The sequence below is a fragment of the Camponotus vicinus genome, unplaced genomic scaffold (assembly GCF_025532165.1).
Source record: "Camponotus vicinus isolate PSW18456_S1 unplaced genomic scaffold, iyCamVici1.0 SCAF_3, whole genome shotgun sequence".
Taxonomy (NCBI): domain Eukaryota; kingdom Metazoa; phylum Arthropoda; class Insecta; order Hymenoptera; family Formicidae; genus Camponotus; species Camponotus vicinus.
Genome location: NW_028141967.1, coordinates 23,551,810 through 23,578,851, shown reverse-complemented (window position 1 = coordinate 23,578,851; position 27,042 = coordinate 23,551,810). Strand labels below are relative to the sequence as shown.

Genomic DNA, 27,042 nt, shown 5'->3' with positions numbered 1-27,042 from the left:
ACTTTTAATATTTAATCGTTATTCAACTTAATCCGTATTATTATTTGCTCCGTTTTAATATGTCTATAATTTTGAATTACTTCTCAACTTTTTTATTTATGGTAATAAAAATGACTGAATTTCTTGATCAAATTAATATTTCTGTCTTCACCGGAAATAAATGGATATATACAATAAATAACATAAGATAGAAGATTATTCAATGTAGCAAGATTTAAATAATGTCTTTTAAACGTTTAAAACAGGATGCCAGTCAGAAGAAAATAATATAAAATTACAGAACATTTTTTATATGTAAATAAAACTCTTTTATTACAAACATTGGACCACTCATTAAGTCGATAATGGTATAAGGCGTCTCTAACGCATCATTACAAAAGATCGTATGAAGATTTACATAAAAATGATCGTTACAGAAATTCATGCAACGATAGGAAACAATAATTAAAGCAATTACAGCTCACATGCAAAACTTCGTATCAATGTTTCTATTACTAATCTAAATAGCGCACAAAAATTCCTATCTATACTATAAAAAATTGCGTTATAATTTATTCTAAGCTCATTGACAATATCTATTAAATTAATTAAATAGTTCGTTCCGTAATGATAATTAAATTAATTTTCAAGTCCACATAGAAGTATATGTATTTTTGAATATCTTTTTTGCTTTCTTGATTGTCTATCAAATGATTCTATATAAATTATACAAACACATTATATAATATTGTATTATCATTATTATATTTTCAGTATCATCATTTAATCTTATTGAATTAAATGCTGAAATTTAAAATTAACGATCAAAATTAATAATTAAGAATGGCTATATATATTCTTTTTCCTTTTCTTTCTAGCGCATGTGTTTTGCACGTGAGTTTTACTCTGACTTCGTCTCTTCGAATAATAAATATTTGATTGATCAACAATAATCAAATAGCGAAGCGCCAAGGCTATTTTTGTCTGTATGTCGAAATTACCACTACCACAAATGACACTTCTTTGACGGATTCATTTTCGATCCTATGGGGCAATTCCACGCAGTGCTAAACTCCTTGGAATTTTTTAATACCGCTTGAAGTCTCACGTGGGCAGGGCAGTGAGTGTCCTCCAGCATCCACTTTAGTGATGCAGTAGTGTAAGACTCGCACCACAACTAAAATCAATAAATATTTGCCTATAACCTTCAAAAAATTAGAAGCTACTTGCAAAGAGAATTTAAAACTTGATAAGAAAAGAAGAATAATACCGAAAGGAGAAAGTTTATGTTATAATTAGAAAAGGAATCTCAATAAGCAAATTTAATGAGCAAATTTAAAATATGATAATGGATTCAGAAGAGCCGAAATTATCAAATATCAGTTACAATTTATTGCCATCGACTGGATTAAATATTGTGATTTATTGCTATTGATCTAGCCATTTTTAAACATCTTTGATTTATCACGAACGATCGAAAGATGGCATTTAAATGAGAGGCGTTTTCAGAAAGTTACCTGTAACACGAGTCTTAGTTTCAATGTTTTAGAACTACAAATAAAAGAAAACAAGCATAAATCCACGGTATTTTATAAACTGATGATTATTAAATTACCGAAAAATTAAGATTTAAGAATTTCTGTTTATTTAATAATTTAAATATGAGTCAAACTAAATTGCTCAGATTATCCCAGAATTCTATTATTGGAAGTTTCTTTTATTTCTATTTAAAACAAGAATCTATTTGATCACATTAGATTCTTGGAATCAGATTTAAAATCGATTTTTCTTTAACAAAAATGTGGATTATTGTAAATATGATAAAATTATACTAAATTATATCTTATTTTGTTCATTAATATTTTTTTATTATATATTATTTATCCCTCTTAGTATATTATTATTTATATATTAATTTAATTATTTTATTTTATTTATAATTCAATCAATTATTTCAATAATATGATTTATCTATAAAATTAATTTAAGCTAATAAAATACATATATAACAAATTTAAATTACAGAAAATTTTCTAATTTTTTAAATAACTAAGCTGCAATTAAAAGAATGTTTCTGAGGTATCCTGAATATTTTGATATATATTTCTTTTTTCTTTTTTTATTAATTTCTTAATTTTTTATTTTTTATAATATTAAATACTATTGATTATCGAAAGCGTCATAGAACTGTTCGAAGTTTCAATTTTAAACTCATAGCTGGAAACTGGCTATTTTATGTGACTATTAAAAGTGTCATAAAATTGTTCGAAGCTTTAATTCTAAACTCGTAGCTCGAAATTGGCTGTTTTATGTGGATTATTGACTTACATGTGCAAAAGCAAGAAAGAATAACTGCTCGTGCGTGAGCTGCGTGAATCCCGGAAGAAGAAGTTCATGACCGTGCTGGGCTTTCCATATCTTATAACCGACGAAGGCCTCGCGAAGGCCCCCATTATCAGCAATGTTTTCGCCCAAAGTCAATTCACCGTCGATGTAATCGTCGATCTAGAGATGCGAGATGTATTTTTAATATATTGACATGCTTGAGTCATTTAACTTTTCAGATGCGCAACGCAAAGATTAATCTTTATGTTAAATTATATTATTCATAGATAGGCCTGCCATACGTCCCGGTTTGACCGGGATTGTCCCGGTTTCAGACGTCGGTCCCGGTGTCTCGGCCGGTTTGATATTCCGTCCCGGTCGGCTGAGCTAGTACGGCTTAACATGCTGTGCATAGCGTAATACGCGAACGACTGAATGCGATCGTGGATGCATGCGTGAATCCACTGTGAAATCTCTGTTATACTGTAAAATGAACCTGAGTATGACATGTACCGATTTTTATGAAAAAATTAAAAAAGATCAAAGATTACTACAAAAAGTACACTCCAGTGAAAAATATGAATGGTATGACAAAGATAATGTTAATTTGTAATAAACCGTTCAACAAATTAATTTTTTTTTCTACTACCCACTTTTGTCCCAATTTGAATCTTTATAATTATGGTAGGCCTATTCATAGAGTAGAAAAAGATACATATGAATCGTGCATATTAAAGAAATTTATTCTAGAAGTTTTAAAGTTTTCTTGTGAATATAAAGTAAAAAAGTAAAAATTCAGTTAAATTAAATTAAAAATTTTAAATCGAAATATAAATTTGAATTAAATTAAATTATAAAGAGAAAATATATGTAGTTATAATTATTTGCACACAATATTTAAATTAATTTAATTTATTTAAAAAATATTAAAAATAATATATATAAGTATGAAAATTTTAATTTTTAAAAATTCTTATATTTTTCTTTCTATAATTAAATTTCACAGAATTAGTTTTTCATATTTAGCAGTTTATTAAAATGTTATTTATTTGATATGAGCTTGCCTCGTCTTCATAATAAGTGTTGTAGTGATCTATGAAGCATTGAATCCTTTCAGTATATTCCGAGATGGTCTCGTTAGTCCACCATTCCCGAAGATTTCCATCGCTATCGTAATGTCGGCCGCTATTATCGAATCCATGAGTTAATTCATGTCCAAGTATCGAACCGATGGCACCATAATTCAAGGCTCTGCGATTGAAATTATTTAGAAAATTATGGTCGATCTCCTTCTTATCTGAAGTATGATTAGTAAACGCTCATCTAACGAATCCTATGTTTCTTAATTTTTATTTTCTGTTTTTATAAAGATAATTATAATATAATAATATTCCTATTCTTACTGGAGACCCAATTCATAAAATGGGAATTGCAGAATTCCAACAGGTACAGCTGCATAGTGAGAGAAGAGAGGATTTACATTAATATAACATAAATGCAAAACAAACAAAAATATTTTCGACGTAATATTTTCTTTTTCAATGATAAAACTTCTTTCTTAATAATAAATTATTTGTTTCACAAGAAAAAGATTTAAATGTTCAAATTTTTATTTTATTTTACTTTTTCTAATTAATACTTTTGTTATGAGATTTATATTATTACATACTTATATGATTAATTTGGAAAGTGTGGAACGCATTTACATCAATAGGATCGCTCGCCCAGCTGATCATCCGAAGTAAAGCGTGCAAAGAAATAAAATTTTATCGCTGGTTCTTTTTTACTGAAAACAATTTACTAAAGTTCTACTTACTAGGATTTGTTGCTCAAATTATTGTCGTGTAGGCTCGCCCACGTAGTGTTCCATTCTAATCGAATAATTTGTATCATATTATCCAGATACTTCGTCTTCGACAGATCTATCTGAATCATTAACAAATTAATGTTATGCATTATTTTTTTAAAATATAAATTAATAGATTTTAAAAGTAGATTTTTAGAGATACAGAATTAATTTATTTTATTTTAATTTATAGAATATTTAAAGACGACTGCGGCTATATGAATTAATAGAATTCTTATCAAATATTTTATGTTCAAGATAAAATAAATAAAAAAGCAAACATATACATATAATAAGCGATACAATAAAAAGTACTCCTTTTCCATATGTATTTTCTATGCAGAAAAAAATTTACAATTATTATATGTTTTTTGCAAATCTTACGCCTTCATAATATTCGTCGAGTTTTTTCTCGTCAAAAAGCCATTCGGGAAATCCGATTTCGGAAGTCATCTTTCGGTTCTTTTCAAGCGTTGCCATTTTTGTCGGTTGATCCATCCAGTCCATTTTGACGACAAGTGAAGCGAATGCCTCTCTTATGTTCTCTAACATTTCCATCACTTCACGAGCTTTATTACTGTGGAATGTTGGATCTACGAACAGCCACGACACCGCCATTCCTATCGATGAATATTATTGAAAGCATTCAAAATGTATTAAAAAATTTCGATATACTTATTAAATCTAACTTTAAAAAATTATATTTTGATAAATAAATGTTACAGATATACTACTTATAAAAAAATTAATTAGAAAATTTCTAAATAAGATTACTATATCACATTATGCATACCCATTAATTCATTGACAATTGACGCACAGTGCACAGATTTGGATTCGCCTATCTCCAGTTGCATTAGTTTATTTACATACGTAATCCAAATGTTTCTGAGTTTCTCGGAAGAGTGAGGCACCACAACGTCTACGACGATCCACCAAATGTAACTTTCTGAATTCAAAGTTAAATATTAAATCTATTTTTAAAAAATTAGATTTCTCAAATTCAAGTATTGATTAGAAATTAAAATTAATTAATAATTGGCCAAAATATACACAGAAGAAATACCTAGAGCTTCTTCTTCATAAGCAGCGAAAATTAATGCTGTGTCTTTCAAATAATCCAGATTGCCAACGAGAATTTTATCCTTTTTATCTAAGTCTAATGTGACGATTCCCTCGAAAAGTGATTCAATGAAGGATCGCCAAATCGGTTTAGGTGTAAGAGATGAATTAACTTCCATGATATATTCGTCTGTCAATTTTTGGAGATCATCCACCAGCATGTAATCTTTGTCATTTAAGTTTTCTTCGGAAACGGTATGATTTATATTTGCATGAACCATCTGTAAGAAAAGTGAACTATTATTTTCTCCTAATTGAATACATAATATAATATTTTTCGTAAAACTGAACATCTATAATAAAATTTGTTACAAATATGATATAGTATGATGAAGAATAAAAATTTTCCTTCTATTATTTTTATCTTTTTAAGAAGAATTATGTTATTATTGCCAAAATTGTTATCTTTTATTTGTGTGTGTGTGTTATCTTTTTTTAAAACATTACTTTTAAAAGATATCAATATTATATATTTTAAAAAATACATTATATTTGCATATCAAAAAGTATACTTAGATATAAATATTTTCTCTCAAATCATCTCTTAAATTTTAATTCAATAATTTTACCACTTAAAAGAAGATTGATATAAAAATAATTTAATTAAGAAAATATTCTTACGTGATAAATAGTGTGGCTAATTTCATAAAGCATTTCGACAAATTCCTCTAATGTTTCCACTGACATCATAAATTCATCTTCCGAAGTGCAAGCATTAAAAGTACCATTACTGACGACTTGCTTAATAACATCCGTCATGTAAACTAATTCAGCATCTTCGTTTTCGCTGAGTGTTAATTCATCATCTAGATCTTCTAGCTTTTGTAATCGCGATTTGATAGTATGCAGCCGTTTTTCCAATTCTTTATCGCTATTATTAAAAAAATGTTTTATATAATTATTACGTACATATATATATATATATATATATATATATATATTTATATTATTAAAATCATATATTTAAAATTCAAATATAAAAGTTAAAATAAAAATAAAAATTAAATATTAAATCATATTATTAAAATTAGTATATAAATATGCTAATTATACACACAATGAGAGCTTGAAAGTAATAATTTAAAAATTCAAAATAAAAATACCTGGGAAAAGGACTGAAGTGTTCCGGAGTATCAAAATAAATCAGATTTCTGCTATTGTTCCTCGGATCAGACATGATTTGGAAGCCGAAGAAAATGTCAAGCCCCAGAATTCTCTTCACTCTAGCCATTTGCTCGATATAATTAGTCGTTTTATTAGTGAGAGCCGCGGGTATTAAAGGTAAATTCAATAATTCCAACAGATCAAACAACGGAGACAAATCGAGCTCGTTTATTGTATCTAAAAAATTTATATTTTTATAAGAAACATTCATAAAGCTAGTAAAAAATGATTAAAAATTTTAAATATATGTTATTTATTGATATATTTTGTTGTATATCTTAATTATATATTTTTTCATTGTAGCATTAATTTTTTTCACTATAATTTTGGTTGACATTTACCTAATTAAACAAAAATGGCAACGTACTCACGTCCATGCAGCTGGTGAACAACGTCTTAGCCTGCATTATTGCCCAAGGAACTTCATCGGCGGACATGTTGACCTTCAGCAGATCCCTGATCTTCCTGGACACGCGATCGCTACGTTCGCTGAACCAGGAATTCGTCAGACTGGAATCCGGAATGGGATGTTCTTGCGGCCATCTGCCGCATGCATATCTAAAGAAGAGAAATTGCATTTCACAAGCATGATAAATATATAATAATTTAATAACTGTTAAAAAGAAAAACATTTAACAAATAAATCAAAAATAATAAAAATATTGTTATTAATTACTACGCTATTCCAGAGCGAAATTGCGTTAATTCACACCCGGTGCTTTATACAAGCGAGTGAAAGTATAACACGAGTATAACGCGAGTGCGATATTTTGCGTAACGCAAAGAATGATTTTTTAAAATTTTGCACACACAAGTGCACATCGTATGATTAATGCACGATATTCATCAACATTAATCTACTCACTGATAAAAATCATCGCAAGGATCTACAGAGATGTCCATAGATTCCTTCAAACTAGCCGCTAGGTGAACAAAGAGAAATAAATAATTGTTTCCGGAATAATGATAACTATACAGTTTCTCTTTACCCTTTCGCGCAACGTTATTTTTTATTTCACAAGTGACAGCATAAGTAATCGTCGATAATAATAATTATATATTGTTACTCACCTATTCGCATGCAATCTTCGCTATCGCATATCTTCATCAAGCCGCTATGCGCATCTGCAATAAGAATAATCGATATAGGGAATATTCCAATAGTATCGAATGTCTTTTTAACCATAGCTTAGACCAATTTTTTTAAGGAAAATATCGATTTATCGCATATATTTTCAATCTCTCTTTAATTTATACATATATACGTACACACATATTGTATGCACATTTTATAACTCTTATATATTACATTTTTATTTTATGTAGTTTTTATTTCTTATATTTTATACATTTTTATATGTATCTTATTTAATTTAAAACTTTATAAATTAAAATTCTATCAAATAAAATTTATATCAAATTGCCTACAAAATATGATTGTATCACTTATTTTTAACTTGTTTAATATTCAAATATTTTCATCGAGAAAAAATTAGTCTCGAAATTCTTCGAGAAAATCATAGTTAGAGGAATATCTGATTCTAGAGAAAGTACATTGCATAGCATAAATTGATTATAGAAGCGGTATCCACGTGGAACGCTTCATAAATTTTTAAACACAGGCAATAATGATAAGCACGTGGTAAAAAGTTGTTTCATGAAACAACATGATACAAGTGCTACATTATTTATATAGCCATTCTCTCGCTGAAATATTTATATAATGTCAATGCCAATCGAACATACATTAAATGATCCTCTAATTCATCAAGGATGTCTATAATTGCAAGAGAATAAAAAAGATATATCAAAGAATAAGAGAGTTGAATTATTAGATATATCAAAGAATGAGAGAATTGAATTATTTCTTTTCCAATAAAAAGTATTTCCAGTATTATCGTATCTTTCATCAAGTTATATCTACTATAACTTTAATAAAGTTAACTCGCACGGACTTATGCTTGTAGGTTTCATATATCTATAACATTGAGTCATAAAGTGACATTTAATTTTAAATTTGACAATCTTGAAATATTGTAGAAAAATATCGTAATACTTTTTTATTAATTTGCATTCTGATAATATTAATAATAAATAATTTCCTAAAAAATTACGTATATGTATAATTTATTTTAACTTTATTAATTTATAAGTTTTATTTTTTTTCGAATTTTTAATGTTTAATTTTTACTTATGCTTAATTTTCAAAAATAAATTACATTATCTCGACATTTAAAAATACGAAAACTTACAGAGTATTGCGAGTACCAGGACTGTTATGAACAAGAAGCATACCAGGAGACACAGGATTACCACCAACAGATAGGAAACTTGAAATCGTTTCTTGAAGCTGGAAATACGACGAATCTGACTGGCTAAGATTCGAATTGGTCTTTTTGGGGTGAACACACAAGTGCACATTCTCGACTTAATGAAACGATTTAATGGACCGGCATTAGCTAGAAAATTGCCAATCTCTTATACTTACTACGTTTGTTTAGATCTTATCGATACCAAGTGATTTTGGCTTCCAACCGAGTAAACGGACCCTTCATCTTCTGGGGAAAATAAAAATGCAAATGTCATAATAATAGTTAGTTAATTATCAAATAAAATGATAAAATTATTAAAAAAATTATTAAATTTATTATATATTTAACATTTTGAAAGTAAAATTATTAAAGTCTATCTATAAAATTATCTTCATTCATATAATAAATCTATTTTACTTTTCAAACAATGTTTATATATCACTAATTTACAGTATGATAAATAAAAATTAAAATGTTGTGAGAAACATTACAAATTTACAGAGAAAATAATTGTATTAGTACATTATTTTTATTTGGATTTTTTGCTATTATTTATTTTTTTTTAGAAAAAGTTTTACACTAAATTTTAAATAATATTTGTACATATTATATACAATTAGTACATATAGAAAAATAAAATAAAAATTTCTCAATATGATAAAAGAAATCGGGTTATAGAAACATTCATATATTGCTTCTTTTTTCTTTTTTCTTTTTTTTGTGAAAGAAATATAAAAGAATATTTATAAAAGAATATTTACAAAAGAATAATTTAAAAGACTAATATAAAACTATCCAGTATTGCATCTACATGCAACAATGTATCTATTTTTATGTAGCCTGGTTTTATTATTGCATTATCAAAATAAAGCCATCTATGAATGTAATAGACATTTAACAAAAATAAAAAATAATTATAGATGTTATATATTAAAAATATAGATTTGAGTTTTTTAAACATCAATATCAAAGATTTTATATTTTTCGCTACTTTTGGCTACATAAAATATTTTAAACAAACGAAATTTATTCTTCTTTATATATTAAAATATGTCTATAATATTATATATATAAATTTTTCTTCGATACATGTCTAATCTCCAAATTTCTTTAATAAATATATAAGTAATATTTTTATTCCTAATTTTTACTAATAATAGGAACAAAAATTAAATTCTATCAAATACGCGGTAATTAAATTAATTAAATATTCTGTGGACTCTTAAATTATTATAATAGATTAATAAAATCTATTTCTGTAAGCTTCTGTACTTTTCTTTTTTAATTTTTCATATTTTTATATATTATGTAAATTTTTCTTTCTAAGATATCAATATATTTCTCATTTTATCTCTTAATAAGAAAAATGTAAAGAAATACAACTAAAAGAAACAGATATTATTAATATTAAAAAAATATTGTTATAATTATTATTAAATTCCCTATTATTTTCTTCATATATTACTTCCTATTATTTTCTTCAATTATAATAAAAAAAAAATAAACGCAACTTAAAAGAAGCAGAAATTTTTCTCGGCTTATCTTTAGTAAAACATAGCGCGGTATGAGAACTTTAGCAGGTTATATATATATATATATATATATATATATATACGATGCACCGGAAAAGAAAAGCTAAGCAAAGATAGTCTGGCGTAAAAATATAACTCACTGCGCTCTTTGTTCATGCTGAATGGCCCACTGACCGGATCGAACTGACGACACTGAATACCGAGTCGGGTCGTACAGACAACGTCGGGTGTCTATACGTTCACATTTTCCCAGTGGTGCTCGTGCTTCTTTGTCGAACCAACAGAAATAACGGCGACTCGAACATCAATTTTCCCATTTGTCCATCCGCGATAACACCCACGCATAACGCGCCTGCGAGAAATGGACGACAACCGATGTCTTTCGACCATTCATGGTAGGCCTTCAACTCTTGCCATATCATCGTACTCTTTCGATGATGCGTGCACGTGCCAAGTAATAATTGCAAAAATTCTAGAAAGGAAAGAATAATTTATATTTATGAGAGTTTGACTGTGCGTGTATATGCGTTTATATTTTTTAATTATTGGTCAGAGAATGATATATCTATAGTTATTTTTTATAATTGTACCTATAATTTTTATGAAATATTTAGTTAGAATAAAAAGGAACATTCGCTTACCACGTTATCAATATTTATGCAATTTTGCGATAATATTTGTAGTTTCTTGCAACTGCGGCAAAATATTAAGAAAATATTATTAGTATAATCTGCAAAGAAAATGTTTGTTTCATAAATATCGCGTGTATCTTGAAACGTAGATGTTATCGTTTTTCTTTGGAAAACAATTTTAATACTGAATAATCATAAATCAACGAATATTGTTATTTATGTTTGTTTTACTTGTACTTGCATTATAAATATGTGAATCAGATTAAAAACCTTGCTCGAGTTTTCCTCGCATATGGCATTCATATTATTTAAAGCAGGATAAATACATCGTAATTTATAGAAAAAAATTATCTATCAAAAATTTATGTATAAAACTTTATATAAAATAAAGTATACAATAAAATTTTAAAATAGTATAATATAAACGTATTAAATTTTAATTAAATTATATTTTTAAAAGTGTATAGATTATTTCTTTATACTTTAAAAACTCGAATTATATTTTTTAAAAATTATAAATATAAAATAATTATATTGATAAAACATTTTTCACATATATTTCTGTAAATAATATATACCTCTAAACTTTAAATCACGTCGAATTTGCACGATTGTACAATATAATAAATTTTCGCGGTGATACTGATTTTTCACAGATAAAAATAAGCTTAAAATAATTTCGTAACTATTCTGTTGTACTCTTCCACTTTTTACAAAGTGAAATCCAGCCTTTCGCAGCATGCGATTGATCTTATCGTGACGAATAAATTAACGGGAATAAAACGATTAACAATTATAATTATGATATGGAGCATTAGTGCTGTTGGATCAGAAGGCACGAGCCTCACCTATGAACTATAGCGGCGCTATTAGGAAGTCCCGTTTGCGTAGAAATACTTCCTCGAGGTAGTTACAAAGTATATAAGTAAAGATAATTATGTAATTCCACTTCTATTCAACTTCTATCTGTAAAAGCGGCATATATTGGACTTAAACCTCATTGTACTTTTCATTTTTGTTCATTCTTAAGAAGAATAAATTCATAGTTCGGTTATGTATTAAATGAAAAAACAAATTAAAAAATAGTTTCTTCTGTTTAAAATGATATTATTAAAAAAATATTTTAAATATTATTGAGAATACGTTAATATATTTTTTATTGTCTTATTATATATAAAAATGTGATAATTATATATATTTTTGTACTTACAAAAATAATAAATATTTTAAGAAATAAGCTTATGAGAAAATTTAATTGTTTAAAAATAGCTTAAAAAATTAATTTAGAAATCGATAATTAAAATCATAATAATTGATTATTACTAGAAAAGTGTTCTCTCAACATATATTATGCAATTAATATATATTGATTTTTAAATTGACAGGATGTCAAGATTGCTTGACAACGCACGTGCAGCAGGCGGTGTTTAAGAAAACGTTGTCTATCACAGAAAAACACTTATTACGAGGAGAGAAAGTATGCAACAACGCGAGCTACGTAATGCACCGTGCACTGCATTCATTATTCATGCAATCGCTCTATCGAATAGATAGCGTGAGATCGTGTGTATTCGCGTGAATGTGCCCGCGTTATTCGGGAAATGACTCCAATTGCCGTGCAAAAGCAATTGCATACGAGCTCTATTTTCCTAAAAGGGAAATTTATTTCAAATGGAATCGCTGCTCTTCAGAATTGTTATGATTTCGAGACAACGTGACATGGATACGGCATCGCAATCGATAATCGCCTCAGGACCGGAAGCACGTCTAGGGAAATCGATGTGACATTACAAAAATATCAGATTTTCTATTCTTTGAAAAAAATAGTAAAAGTACGGATAAGATTTGATAAATAGATAATAAAGAGAAAAGGAGATAAAAAACTAATACAAAATTAATGCAAAAGTAAAGAAAAATCAGAAACTTAATTAAACAGATATCTACAAAAAAATATTTTCAAGATCGATATCAGAATAATAGGAATGATAAGAAAATTGACTAAAAATGGGGAAAACATTCATAAAATTAACGCGTGTATAATTGCGTTAGACACATTTATATCACGATACTTTACTTCTCATAAAGTTATAACATGCCTATATCATAGCGAAATCTGTCAAGATAAAATATCTATATGTGTCTTATATTGTTATTGTAAATTTGCATACATTTAATCGCGTTTGAAACTCGAGCATTAATAGTATTTCTTTGAAGGATACATGCATCTTGCGAGATAGTAATAGAGATTTATCATCGCAAGGTGATAGAATATGCTACTGGCAGACTACGCGACTGGAAACCTAATTAAATGCCCCCGCTTATATAATAAATTATTAAAGCATTAGTGCGTCACGTTTGCTCAGTGGCAACTTCTACACTCGAGCGATTATTATACTAGGTTAGTCGGTAATATTAACAGCCGCTTGTTCAAAATTGACGATATGCCACATTCACTGCCAACCGGTCTGAAAGTGTAGCGAAAATGATACGATAATAATTAGCCGAGATTAAGATAAGAATTAGACTACGTCTAGTATATTGTCTAGAAATGTTAATGACAATCTATAGTTTACCTTATCAATACTGAAGAAGAAAATCCGCAATGTAATGAAAAAAAATCAATAATAAAATTAAAGTAAATCATAATAAAAATAGACTTATTCAAAATGTAATAGTAACAATTTAAATAATATTTATAAATAACAAGATTAAATAAAATAGTTAAAAAATTCGGATATATACTACACAGATTTTGAAATTTTTAATAGAGATTTAATAACAAAAAGAGAAATGAATAGAGAGAAATGTAGAGTAGGTTTAATAAAGTGAATAATAAAAAAAGCGTTGCGTAAAACACAGGCGATTTCGATCACGATACATACTTATTACTTAGCGATTGCATTTTTGAATCGCAACGATTCTCTTTTTGCGCTTTATATTTTGCGCAAAAAAATATATAACGCTTGTTACACGGCAATAATCCATGCAACGCACCTGACTGCTGCAACAATCGTAATTACATTCGTCCATTTGAACTCGCAATGATCATTTTATAAAAAAAACTACTCCTTTCACACGTTTTGCATAAATTGATCATACATTTTGCATTCTCGCATATCTACAAAAAAATTGAAAATTCCTAAGTTACGTGGCACGTAATTATGTAGGTGGGAAACGTTGACGCCACAGTAACGTTCACTTTGATGCAAATAACTTATTCATAATATTTCAGTAAATTAAATGAAAGGATTTTAGATACCGTCATACCTATTTTAATTTCTCCTCTCCGATGTGATATTTAATTTAGATTATGTTAAAGAGAACGAATTGATAGAATTCTAATTTACGTTTTAAATACTGAATTATTAAAAGAAAAAATTAATAATAAAAGGAAATTAATAAAATTAAGAATTTTAATTACATTTTAATATTCTGTCCTTTTATGTCATAAATTAGATATGGAAATCCATCATAAGAGAGAGAAAGAGAAATTGTATTATAAATATTAATATATGTTACACATTTAATTTTTTTTTACATATATAAATGCATTATTTTTTAAAATTTCAATATCTCTTAATGTCAATAATTTTTATTTGAGAAAATAATTAAACACAAATACGTACGCAATTTTATTTCTCAATTTGCTTTGAAATACTGAAAGTTTCCGAATGAATTTCGCATAAAAACGCAGCTGCATTTTGCTTTCCCTTACAAGCATGCGAGAGAATCCTTGCAAGAATTCGCAGAAACGTAACGGATTACGCGTACTAACGTGATTACGACTACTGAAATAATTGCGTAATATTCGCAAACATCTAGAGAAATACAGTGTAACGCTTCTAAATGTCATATCATCGAGAAGAACCACCCTCAAGCGTGTTCCTTTTCTCGTGAAACAATCTCGTTCAAGTATATATAATTCTTCCTTTCCCCCGTTACACATTTATTACTCAAAGCAAACGGCGTTCAGAATGCTTCCCGAACCATAAAGACATTCGCAACAACGTCTACGTAATGCTGAAATCGCACTGTGTAACCACACGAGCGAGTCTAAGAATCTAATAGGATTAATAAATTGACTAAATTTGTGCCGGTAAATTTAATCGATAATCCAATTTTTTTGCGAACCTTTGGAATTATTAGTATATTCAGACGAAAATGGCATTAATAGTTGAAAAGAGAAATTAACATTATAATAAAAATGAAAATGCATATAAACAATTTAAAAAAGACGAATAATATATATTAGAATATATGTAGAAATCACAAAAGAAGAAAAATATATTATATTGTACAACAATATCAAAACATTATAAATTAAGATAAATATTTTTATTTTAATAATGAGGCAATATATATAGATTTAATAATGTAAAAGTTAAGAAGAAACAAAATTAATGAAAAATGTAACAACTATCGGTAATTATAAGCACGTATCAAATTATCATCACTGATGTGCATAACAAAATAAATCTGCTAAAAAACGCTGATTTAAATAAAAAAAGAATTTTAATGTTATTGTTACACGACAAGTCTCTTCTTCTAAAAGAATCCACTAAGATTTGTACAATAAAATTGAAAATTACGTCTAAAGGCATTTTCAGAAATCGTCAACATTTGAAGTGCATGGATCTTTTATAAAAGAAAAAATCTGAGAGCTAAAAATCGAGGGATGCGGAAATCTTGTCGAGCTATCTCGATGAGGCGCATCGATGGTCAGTCATCACATTCAAACTGTTAACGTGTTTTCACGGATTCTCGCGAATAGACGTCTTTTTCTTAATTTTTTAGAATTCAAGACGAGACACGATCGCGACGATTCTAATCCGTCCCGATTAATTATATGTATGTATGATAAAAGCAGACGCGATTCGTATCGCGTCCATCGAACGACACCGCGATGGAGAGATGGTAACCGGCTTTAAAGTAGCTTTGTTTGGATTATCCGTTGCTTGGCGACGTTAGATTGATTTCGTGTCGAGAGCTTTGCATAGAGTCTCCGCAAGGAGAGTTTCTCGCGTTAAATTGACACTAGTAGCTCGGCAAATACGTAACTCGATCAGAACGGATAAAGCTGTAAGTGTGTCTCGTATCAATTAACAGAAATGGCATCTTTCGAAAGAGCTTTAGCCCGAGGTTGTATCCTTAAGTAAACAAATTATGATAAAGGTGCTCATTGAGTAAACCAAACACTAACTACGCTCGCCTCATTCAACGCCAATATCAATTTACGCAATCGAATTTATGCGGTTGAACCACATCAAATACAGTCGAGAGTCGGAAAATTAATGAAGCTAAAATTGACATTGATCGGTCATTATTGAGGCCTTGTTTAGCTAGCATGCCAGAATAGCTTACTATCGAGCCATTTTGCATAATTGACTTGATACACATTGCGCCATTTGCGGTTTCCAAATGAATTCTGTCCATTTCCGCAAATGAATTATGCGCGAATTCCTTTCTTCGTCTCATTAAATCTAACGTAACTTTATCCTCAAATCAGAGATTCTATTTAACTGCAATTTTTTAAATTATCTTTTTTTCTTATTTAATCTAATTATATTTAATGAAATTAAAAATAAATTTCGTATTGTTTGCTGCGATAATTGAAAGAGGGATATCGAGGCAGGCGAAATCGAATAAAATAGATGTCTCATTTTATTACAAGACGTAAAAATCAACTTTTATTATAAAATAAATAAAAGTATTGCGCTGCCGTAGACGAATGGAAACAGAAAGAGATGGCCGTTCTGCTGCTTCTTTTTTCAATATGTGCCGCACATAATTTTTCATCATTTTTAACAGAATGAGATGGATAAATGGAAACGCGGGAAAGTCCGATTGTTTGTCGTACAATGCATGTCATATGTAGTGTCAAGGTAGAGCGAAGAGATGAATGAGAGGGGAGAGGGCGGGGAGCTTTTTCAAGTCTGACTGCCTGGTCTTTTTGGGGACGATCCTCCGAGAGTGGCCCAAGACGTGCGAATATCCTGAGGCAGTACGAATTTCATTAATCCAGCCAATTCCGCGTGTTCCTCCGCGCGATTCTCGACCTTCAAGCTGAGAAAACCCTCGGCGAGAGGTCTCTCGACGCGAAGAACTGGTGTCTTGCCGATAAGAAGGAACAAGGGATGCTCCACTTTGGCAAGGGGCTGTTCAATGTCGTGTTCATTCATCAATTAAATGACGAATTCGCTGATCCACTGCCTCATATCAGCCTCAGGATGACACGTTCGGCGTGGACCACTCCGGACCAGCGGATCTGCTGGCTCAATGGCGGAGATCTAATGCACGTCGTGTTTGAGAGCCACGTTGACGTAGCCAGGCTCGTATACGGGCGCCGGGAGGTAATGTTCAACTCCCACCAAGTGTGGATGCCCTACGTACGGACCAGAATAATGGATGCGGGTGGTGTGGTCGTTACCATGGACGGCGAGCGGGGCAGCCTTGGGGGCCGGGATGTCAGGCCCGCCAGCGACATGGATTATCTCCGGCGCATGATGCTGAAAAAAAGAACGGGGTGTTTAATAATAAAATATTTCTTACTTGAAATTACGTAAAGAAACCCAAATTGTATGACTGGAAAGTTTATGCAATGCAATCTTGATGAAATGATAGTTTCCTTCTCCGAGAAATATTCCTCGATCGCGAAACTACAAAGTCACGAGCGAACGCGAGGGAGTTTAGAATGCTTGAGCAACTGCAGTGGGAATCTTGAGGCGGAAGTTGCACAAACGGGCGTGATCAATTTGATGCAATTGCAACGGAATTTCATAATGCGATTTTCTACTTAAACTCAATTAAGTAGAAAATCAAATAATGAAGCAATTGAATTAAATTGAATATCAATACTACAACTATTATTTATCTCTTGGTTTCGGAGTTTTGTTACATATTATATAACTTGAAGGACCTGAACTATATTTATTATAAAGATTATAATTATAAAGATTATAATTATAAAGATTATAATACACGATGTGAGCGTAATTTTTAGCAAACATGAATTTATTTGTTTAAATTTCTTATTTTATGATACATATTATATAAAACATAGTTCTTTAAAATGTAAAGCTTAACATGATAGCTTAAAAATCAATAGAAAAGAGAAATTATAAAGTTTACATATATGATATGATTGCGAAATAATTATCAAAAGAGAATATTTTGTGTGAAAATGGCCATTTTGAAATACTCACTATGTATCCAGCGCTGGCGACTGCCACAACGGCGAACAGAACAACCTGTAATAAGAAAATATAAATTAATGCAATTCAGAAATTTGGACTGACTTCAATAAATAAAAATTACAACAATATAATAACAAAATAAATAAATAATACAATATGTAATGAAAATCATATTTCTTATTGCTGTTTCGAATTTGTTATTAGGAATTCAAGACTCTTTAAGACTCTTCAAGACTCTGTTTATTTAACAAATAAATAAAAAGAGTACAAAGAGAGATACAATAAAATGTAATAAACAATGCCATAAAAATGTCGAATTAAAAATATATCGAAGAGAGTGAAATTATCCAGATAATTAAAAACATAAATTTCATTGTCTCTCTATAAATGTCTACTTTACATGCAAGAAAAGAACGTAAAATCGACGATCAAAGCCATCACGTGCAAAGGGAAAACTTACGAAGAATTTCATGGCGACGGGCGGTGGTTTTTCTTGCGTGTTATGCGAACAAACACTATACGTTCGAGGGTCGACGCGGTATGCTTTTATAGCAGGTCCCTGCCCAAGTCGAGGCCTACTCTTAGACATCAAGCGGGGGCACGGCTTTGCACGTCACATGGACCCCTTTCACTAATCACATGACCGACACCCTCTCGAGTTCTCCCCCCTTGTTGGGTGCTCACCCAACCGCAACGTCACGCCTCGTCACGCTTCCGATAATACCGATATCACGACGGTACCCCTCGTAAAACGTCGAAGATTAGCTAGACATGTACCATCGGAGAGAGATGCATCGTCGTCTTTAAAATAATCAATGAGCGTAAGTGAGAATGCATGATATAAAATTTAAATAACATAGACCGTTTGAATTAAAGAAGACGATATGTTAAATCGTGACGTTAAATCGCGATGATTAAATGATATTTGTGAAATCGCTGATTTTTATGCTTAGAGAATTACAACGTTACGCAAAATTGCATAGAAGAATTAATTTATGTTGAATGAAATCGACTTGTTTCTTTGGCATATTTTTATTTTTTAAATAATTCTAAAGTTTCTCGATTTACTTTTATTTTTTAAAAAATTTCTAAAATTTTTCTATCTGATTCTAATGAATTCATTTTTTTCTTTATTTCACATATTATGCATTACGTTCTACATAATATTATGTACATAATATTATTTATATTTCATCACACAATTGGTGACATAAACTTCCAGCTATTAACTTCATTATAAGTCGATTGCATCAATTACTAAATTTTAACTACAACATAGTTTAGCTAAGCTTTCTTTTCATATTTTCTGGTTCTATTTAAATGTCATATTTTTCATATGCATATTTTTCATGCAAATTAATTTATTTAGTAATAAATATCGAATATAATATTAAAATCTTGCAAAACAGGAAAGTGTCACGCATGTTTCTTCAAAAACAGGCTTTTACTACTGACACATATATGTGTGACATATATATGTATTAAATTGATATCCTTCCAACGTGACGGTTAATTTCTTATATTTGGTATAGCATGTATAAAGGGTAAATAAATAAATATAATATACATATTACAATTATATCATTTTTAATCTGTTGTCACAATGAATTTGCTTTATCATTGATAAATTTGTATTGCTAATTCTCTAATTAAACAATAATTAATTCTATTCATGTATAAGATAACCCAGTTTATAGACACGCGCAAACTTTCACAAACATTTCAATGCAACTTCATTACAACATATTAACTTATAAACAAGTACTTATATTCCTTGCTACACATGACTGATCTAGGGGACTAGATCTTTATGAATGCAACTCGTTCGGAAAAACTTGAGAGGTAAAATTATAAAACGATACGACATGCATATTTATTTGAATATATGTTACTTAATTTGTTTTTACATATAACTATGTAATTTGTTTGTTGCAATCGAGCAATCGCAATCGCTTCGAAAAAAAGAAAGAAAGAAAAATGAAAGGAAAAAAAATAAAGAAAAATATTAGAATAAATAAATAAATAAAATGAAAGGATGGAATATACAGGGCGATTGAATAAAAAATAACAGCGCAATTCCTGATTTATCAAAGAGATAAGGTCAATCTTTATTAGAAAATAAATTAAAATCTTGTTACAAATGAAAAAAAAATTGAACGGGAAGCGGGACGAGAGGGACGGAAGGAGAAACGCTCTCTCTTCTGATTTTTTGCGATGTCTTCTTCAGTATCGCAATTGCCGCATGGGAAATTTTTCAATATTGAGACAGAAATAAAGAAAGGAATAGACACGATTGTCCATGTATTTGTGTGAAACGTGTCATATGTAATTCTAAGATAAAACCAAAATCAAATATATTTTTTTTTCGAGTTTGGGTGCCTTGCGATCCGTCGAGCAGTCCACGATTTTTCATCTCTCGCGAGGCTCCTGAAAGCCTCGAAGAATTCTGGTTTTGATAATTCTCGCGACATGATTCTTGCCGTTTGCTTCTATTTATTTAATCGACATAATTGGAAAAGAGGTAAGGGAGGGAAGAAAGTACATAAAAAGTCATATTTATATCATCGACAAAATTGTCTGCTGTCATTGTTACGGTTATTAGATCTTGAATGATTACTGAAATTCGATATGGACCGCTCTGGATGGATGAGTTTGACGGGCATCGTGTTGTACGGAGATCTTAGTGCCAGCCGTGTTCAGTCTTGACGACGGAGATTCCGGGCTCCGGAGCAGGCACGTAATGCTCGACGCCGACGAGATGTGGATGCGGGACATGCGGAGAGTCATAATGTATTTTGGTGACATGGTCGTATCCCTTGACAGTCAAAGGCTTCGGGTGCGGTGGTGGAATGGGGGTATGCTGGGGAATGGTGAGCACGTGATGAACCTCCTGTAATAAACGATAATGTAATGATATTAATATTATAATAATACTAAACAAATTATTAATTATATTTCTTAAATTCAGATTTGTGAATAATTAAAAGCATCTAACATAAAACAAACTCAAAAGGCATATATTATATATTAATGTATATAAATAAATATTACAAAATAAATCTATTTATATCTAAATCGGTCTTATTCAACGAAATATGATAAATTCTCTCATAAAATATTTGTTTAATTTAAGAGCGATTTATTTTACTGACGATTAGAAAAGCATATTATGATCAATTAAAACCGATTTATGCTCAATAATATCACAGTTGACACATAACAATTTATTTCTATAAAATGTACAAGTGCTAATTTCATATAAAAACGAATTTTATAAAATTTTGAGCAAAACCATGAAATGCTTTAATGTATGTAAATGCTTTAATGTAGTGTAAAAATAACAAAATAAAATAATGTAGAATAGTAATTTAAATATAAAAAAAATAAATTGCAGAAATATTGAAAGTTTTATAGTAAAAATTTCACTCTTCTAACTTAATATTATTACATACATTATTATGTAACAGCAATAATGAAAACAAATAAAACAAAGATAATTCAAGATGCGTATCGTTAACTATGTAACTATGTAACAGGGATTTGGAGGCGGAACAAGTGTTACGTAAACGAACTGCATCGATCATTTCGGTGCAATTGAACCGAGATTTCGTCATAGCCACTTTATAGGCCCCCGATTAAATAGGAAATCCAATTAGCTAACGATTGCGGACATGTATTCCGTTACCGATTCAACTGCAACGCCAAGCAAGAAAGCCACGTAACTACCGATCGGATCTTACAATGTAACGTAACATTAGAAATCGACCGATCATTAAACGGAAGGGAAGGCGCAATTGGTGATACGACAACAAAATCACGGTAATCACTCATTTCCCGTTGCACGTTATTCTCCGAAATCTGCAATTACTGGTTCAAATTGCTACTAATTCTAATGTCAAGCTATGTTGTATAATGTACTAATATCTCTCACCCGTTGATATAAATGTTGCCTAGAATTTCAATTCTGATAATAATTATATTAAATCTTTGGCTTTATTAATTATGATTCAATTAATTAATTTTTGCTAAAATATTATTATTTAAAGAAAGAGCAAGCAAAAGTGATTGTCGTGGCACAACAAAGAGCTGATTTTTCTAGCAATGTTTTTTTTATACTCTCGCTTATATTATGTGTAATATATTAATATACTTATTATTTACTTTAGTATGTCAAATAAAATAAATTATTTTGAATACTTAGCAGTATTTCTTTGCATTACAACTTTACCAAATTTTCCTCCATTATCATTATCTCCTAAGGATAAATTGTGTATTTGGTTTTGTGCACTTTTGTTGTTTCAATTCGCCCTGGCAAATTCAGCGGAGGCGATTAGGCACGTGTCCACCGTGTGATTTAATACAAAATCGATTTCGACAATAATCTCTTCATCACCATTACCTTGGCGTACGATGCAGGAGCGGCGACCTTGACGTATTTCGGTGCAGGCGCGACCCAGGGAAGGGGCGCGTGCACCACCGGAGCGTCGTGGACCACAGGAGCCACCCAGGGCTCCACGATCTGAGTGCATTAAACAATCTCTCATATGATCGAAATCGATCACTGATTAACACAGCCGGGGTGTTACGTGAAGTTACTTTCGCCACCGAGTACGTCCAAAGCTACTCGGTCACCGGAAGCGAGATAGAGGAGCTATTTCGTATGGCGATGAAGTTTTGAAAGAGTGTGTTACATACGTACACAGATCGAAAGAATTGCGAAGAGCAGAAGAAGAATGACATTTAATACAAAAACATCGAGATGGGAGAAAAGAATGATAAATGAAGATTAAATAACAGTATTTTGTCACTATATGTTTTGATTTATCGAGAGAAATATGGAAAAATCTGAAATTTTTTCGAAAGTACAAAATATCAAAAATAAATATCAAGATAAAAAATAAATGTTGTTAAACGAAATATCAATTGCTTGATTGACAACGATGATGATGGCGACAGATTTCTTCTGTAAGATTAATTTGCTAACTGAGAGATTAATTTGTCCAAGATAAAATGTATGAACTAAAAGTTTAAAGACAAGTATTTCCCTTGAAAATGGCTGATTAAGAAGATTTAGTGATTACACATTTATCTTGTTAAAGCCCGAGTCGATCGAATCTCGGGTAACGAAGAATGTAGAGTTATTTAAAATGACAGAGGGCTGCTAAAAAATAGTAATTAAATGAAGATAACTAATGAGAGTTGGATAACTCCATCAAATTCCAGTTTAATTAATTACTATGATTAAACTCAGAAAAGCGATGATTGAATGTCCATAAAGGATTTACACTGTGTTACAATAAAATAGCAATATTATATTATGCATGTGTATATTTTATATAAAAGCATATAAAGGAAAGTGACAACAGAAATAATATTTATTATTTAATTATAATATACATAAATGGTAATTATTAAAAAAGCACTTACTGGCTCATGATGGCTGATATATCCGGCGCTGACGGCCGCTACAACGGCGAATAAAACAATCTGTAAAAATATAATAACATGTTGTAATTTAATAAAATAATAAGTAATAATTAAACATACATTCCGAGTTTTACTTATTTTTATAAAAAAAAATATTTATCGTGATATAATAAAAAGCACAAGAAAAGAAATAAATATATTAAATTAAACAAATCATATATTAACTTAAATAAATATTTTTTATATTTTTTATTTGATTTTTGAATATATTATATAGGAAGGTTTAGATCGCGAACTGTTTATATTATACACTTTGTATTATATTATATAAAACAAGGGCAAATAAAGCATAAAAAGATACTGGGCATATGCAATACTTGTGTAACAGTATCGCGTAACAAGGAATCTTCGGGGAACAATCGCAAGTGAATTATTCCGCAACGGGTCCGCAATGGCAAACTTTTACTTCCTGCGTTATATTTGCACGAGTAGAAACTTACGAAGAACTTCATGGTGTGTGATGAGAGTTTTTCTTTGCTCGCTACGCGGACAACACTACGTGTTTGAGGGGCAACGCGGTATGCTTTTATAGGCCCTGTCCAGGCCCAGGAGAACCCAGGGATGAGGCCGGGGGGAGGCACTCGACGATTGCACCGCTTCGGATGCGGACCCCTTTCACTAATAGCAAAATCGACCCTTTCGGATCCCTTATCGGGAATTCAAGAGCATCAATCTATGATGATCAATCGTAACTTCCGGTATCGAGGAAATACCCTTGAGGATACTAAAGGGCCATCGAAGAAGGATGGACCACAGATTCTGCGGATGAAATCCGCATGTCGTTAACCCAGTTTGTTAGAAAAAGCAGTTGTGCTGGTGAAAAGAATATGGATTAAATCACAATTCTAGATCGCTATTAGATTTATCAATAATTTACAAAATCAATAATTTACAAAATGAGTATTTTCGTTTTAGAGAATTATATTATGCTTCGCGCAGGGAAAGTAGATTTATATAAAGCTAAATTTATATAAAGCTAAATTGTAGAACGCAATATTTCACGGATGAGGAGATTTATATATGTAAAGCTATTAGATTTAAATCAAAAGGTTAAATCGTATCAGAAATAACATTACATTAAATAATTAAATAGAAAAAACAAGTTTTATCGAAAAATAAAAATAAAAATAAAAAATAAAAATAAAAAATAAAAATATTTTCGTAAAAAACCAGTGTATATGGTTGTATATATATGTGTAAATATTAAATAGCGTTGCAGAATATTATTAAAATTAATAACAGTAATATTAAAATATTAGTATTATTAGATTATTAGTTGCGCATTAGTATTATTAATATTATTAATTCTAATTAGTATTATCAATAATTACACAGGCCTGCAAAGGTCAGTTACAAAAAGCAGAGTAGGTGAATCTGATTTTTTGATGCTGAAAACGAATCTGGCCGCAGAATTTACCTACTACATCAGGTTTTTAAGTAATTTGTGCTTATATAGTTCAAAAATGATTATTTCAGCAAATTTCATGAATTTATTATGGAACTTAATTTTTTGAAATATTTTTGCCAATGGCATCGTATAGTGCCAGTCTTCACCTTTCAAATCCATTTTCGATTACCGCTGCACGATTTTTTTTCGTTGAAATATACAAGTATAAAGTTATAAGAAAATTTATGTTAAAGAAAATTTATACATAGACATTAATATTGCAGAGCCACCATCTTGAAATTTAAAAAAGCTTACATCTATCAAGTTCGATTATCGAAAAAAGTCTTGTAGAAATATATCTAATACAGTTGTTACACATTTTGATAAATTTTATACCTTTTTATTGTGATTCTGTCCACCACACTTTTAATTTCAAAAAATGACAAGCAATGCTCGAAAACTTATGTTTTTACCCAAATGTTGATTTGTGATACGAAAGGTAACACAGTTGAATTGAAATGGATCACACTGCATGACCAGTCTTATAACTTGTATATTTCAGCGAAAAAAAAATCATGCGGCGGCAATCGAAAGTGGATTTGAAAGGTGAAGACTAATATTATACGATGCCATTGGCAGAAATATTTCAAAAAATTAGGTTCCCTCATAATAAATTCATGAAATTTACCGAAATAGCCATTTTTGGACTATTTAATCACAAATTACTCAAAAACCTGACGTGCTGGAGAAATTCTGCGGCCAGATTCATTTTCAACATCAAAAAAAATCTATCAAGTTCACCTATTCTGCTTCTTGTAACTAACCAAACTTAAAATTTCGCAGGCCTGTGTTATTAATAATTAATATTAGTAATTAATAATTAATATCAGTATATTATTAATGCCATTTCTAATGTGATTTATAATAATCACAAATTTCTGTAATTTGCATTTGTTATCTATTTTATTTATTAATATTTGGACACATTTTTATTGTTTTATCTCAAAATACAGATATTGTTAGATAAAAGATTTATTACGCGCATAAATCGTACAAGCCCAACCTTCGGTGCCGCATCACAATCGTCTTAACAAGCATCTTCGATCAATCACTTTAGATTCACGGATCACAATCGTGATGTATTGATCACAATACGTTAAGTCATTGCGGTTACTAAAGCGGTATGTAGCTCGTAAAGTATCCGGTTCATGTATTGAATGTACAAGTTGATGGAGCGGCTCTGATTAGGATGTAACACACACCCGAGGAAAATGTGGCATGAGAAAGAAAACGTCGAAGCGTTTTTGCAACTTGCGTAAAAGGGACATACATTCTATTTCTATATAAAACAATCGTCTCTATCTCGCTATCATTTCATCAAATGCGCTATTATTTCATCAAAAGAAGATAATAAGCGTGTAATAATGCAATCATACTATAACTGAAATAGAAAATACGGTCATCACTTACCTTTCTCAAATGATTTCCCGCGAAAAAAATAATAATGTTTAAGAAGTTTACTGTCAATTACGACAAATTTGACAGAGAAACACAAAACAATGAAAATCCACAACGCAATTCTTACGCTTTCGCAATTACGAAATATACACTCGATATACGTATTTGGAAAAAAAGCGATGTGTAAAAACCGATGACGTAATACGTTGATACAATTTGTGAAGAATAAAATGGACGAGAATCGATTTTTACAATCATAATCCATGGATGTATCATTTCGACGATCTATATAAATTTTTTTTCCACGATGTGATTTTCCGATTTATATATTTCTAGTTGACTTGCGATGTACAACCAGAGAATGTAACATATCAATATCGTATATTAATTTCACAATAGCGAAATCCGCGTTTCTTCAATTTCTCGCCTCTCTCTAGTTTCATTAATTACAATATAGTTCTATTTTATTTTATTACACGCGTAGATTAATTTTGCAATCTGCGTTTTTTCCATCGTTTAACTCTTTGTGTAAAGAGAACCGTGCAATCTTTTTCCTCTGTTCTAGTCACATTCGTTTCACTAGAATCGTGTCGAAATCGCTATTA

At 30.1% G+C, this 27,042-nt stretch overlaps 3 protein-coding genes across 6 annotated transcripts; all 3 read right to left on the bottom strand.

The window, feature by feature from the left end:
• Nucleotides 1-290: 290 nt before the first annotated feature.
• Nep5 (M13 family metallopeptidase neprilysin 5) lies at nt 291-10,792 on the bottom strand. 4 transcript variants are annotated; one of them, XM_083093168.1, is made up of 17 exons: nt 10,421-10,792; nt 8,925-8,994; nt 8,689-8,786; nt 7,508-7,561; nt 7,302-7,359; nt 6,804-6,994; nt 6,376-6,613; nt 5,894-6,143; nt 5,217-5,493; nt 4,944-5,099; nt 4,535-4,770; nt 4,121-4,230; nt 3,974-4,032; nt 3,708-3,756; nt 3,369-3,555; nt 2,308-2,484; nt 291-1,156 (listed from the first exon to the last, which is right to left on the bottom strand). In XM_083093168.1, exons 1-17 carry the CDS (start codon nt 10,434-10,436, stop codon nt 983-985), a joined length of 2,400 nt encoding a protein of 799 aa, XP_082949294.1. In that variant the 5' UTR covers nt 10,437-10,792; the 3' UTR covers nt 291-982. The 4 variants fall into 4 exon arrangements, with proteins under 4 accessions (XP_082949294.1, XP_082949295.1, XP_082949297.1 ...); XM_083093169.1 differs by having other exon boundaries at nt 8,689-8,803; nt 10,421-10,448; XM_083093171.1 differs by lacking the exon at nt 8,689-8,786 and having other exon boundaries at nt 10,421-10,450.
• Nucleotides 10,793-16,571: 5,779 nt separating this feature from the next.
• On the bottom strand, nt 16,572-18,639 carry LOC145968679 (uncharacterized). The gene is made up of 3 exons (XM_083094336.1): nt 18,566-18,639; nt 18,115-18,159; nt 16,572-17,418 (listed from the first exon to the last, which is right to left on the bottom strand). The coding sequence occupies exons 1-3, from the start codon at nt 18,575-18,577 to the stop codon at nt 17,200-17,202; spliced, it is 276 nt and encodes a 91-aa protein (XP_082950462.1). The 5' UTR covers nt 18,578-18,639; the 3' UTR covers nt 16,572-17,199.
• A 1,542-nt stretch (nt 18,640-20,181) lies between these two features.
• On the bottom strand, nt 20,182-24,126 carry LOC145968591 (uncharacterized). The gene is made up of 3 exons (XM_083094165.1): nt 24,033-24,126; nt 23,533-23,592; nt 20,182-20,995 (listed from the first exon to the last, which is right to left on the bottom strand). Exons 1-3 carry the CDS (start codon nt 24,042-24,044, stop codon nt 20,786-20,788), a joined length of 282 nt encoding a protein of 93 aa, XP_082950291.1. The 5' UTR covers nt 24,045-24,126; the 3' UTR covers nt 20,182-20,785.
• Nucleotides 24,127-27,042: the final 2,916 nt, after the last annotated feature.

Bases quoted from the DNA above. Each gene is read 5' to 3' on its own strand.
- Nep5 (XM_083093168.1), bottom strand. The intron at 7,562-8,688 runs GTAAGTTTTCGT...TTCTTATTGCAG, and splicing joins CCTGGTACTCGCAATACTCT to ATGCGCATAGCGGCTTGATG. The intron at 6,614-6,803 runs GTACGTTGCCAT...TAAATTTTTTAG, and splicing joins CACCAGCTGCATGGACGTGA to ATACAATAAACGAGCTCGAT.
- LOC145968679 (XM_083094336.1), bottom strand. The intron at 17,419-18,114 runs GTGAGTATTTCA...TCTTTTTTTCAG, and splicing joins TCGCCAGCGCTGGATACATA to CATCATGCGCCGGAGATAAT.
- LOC145968591 (XM_083094165.1), bottom strand. The intron at 20,996-23,532 runs GTAAGTGCTTTT...CGTTTATTACAG, and splicing joins ATATCAGCCATCATGAGCCA to GAGGTTCATCACGTGCTCAC.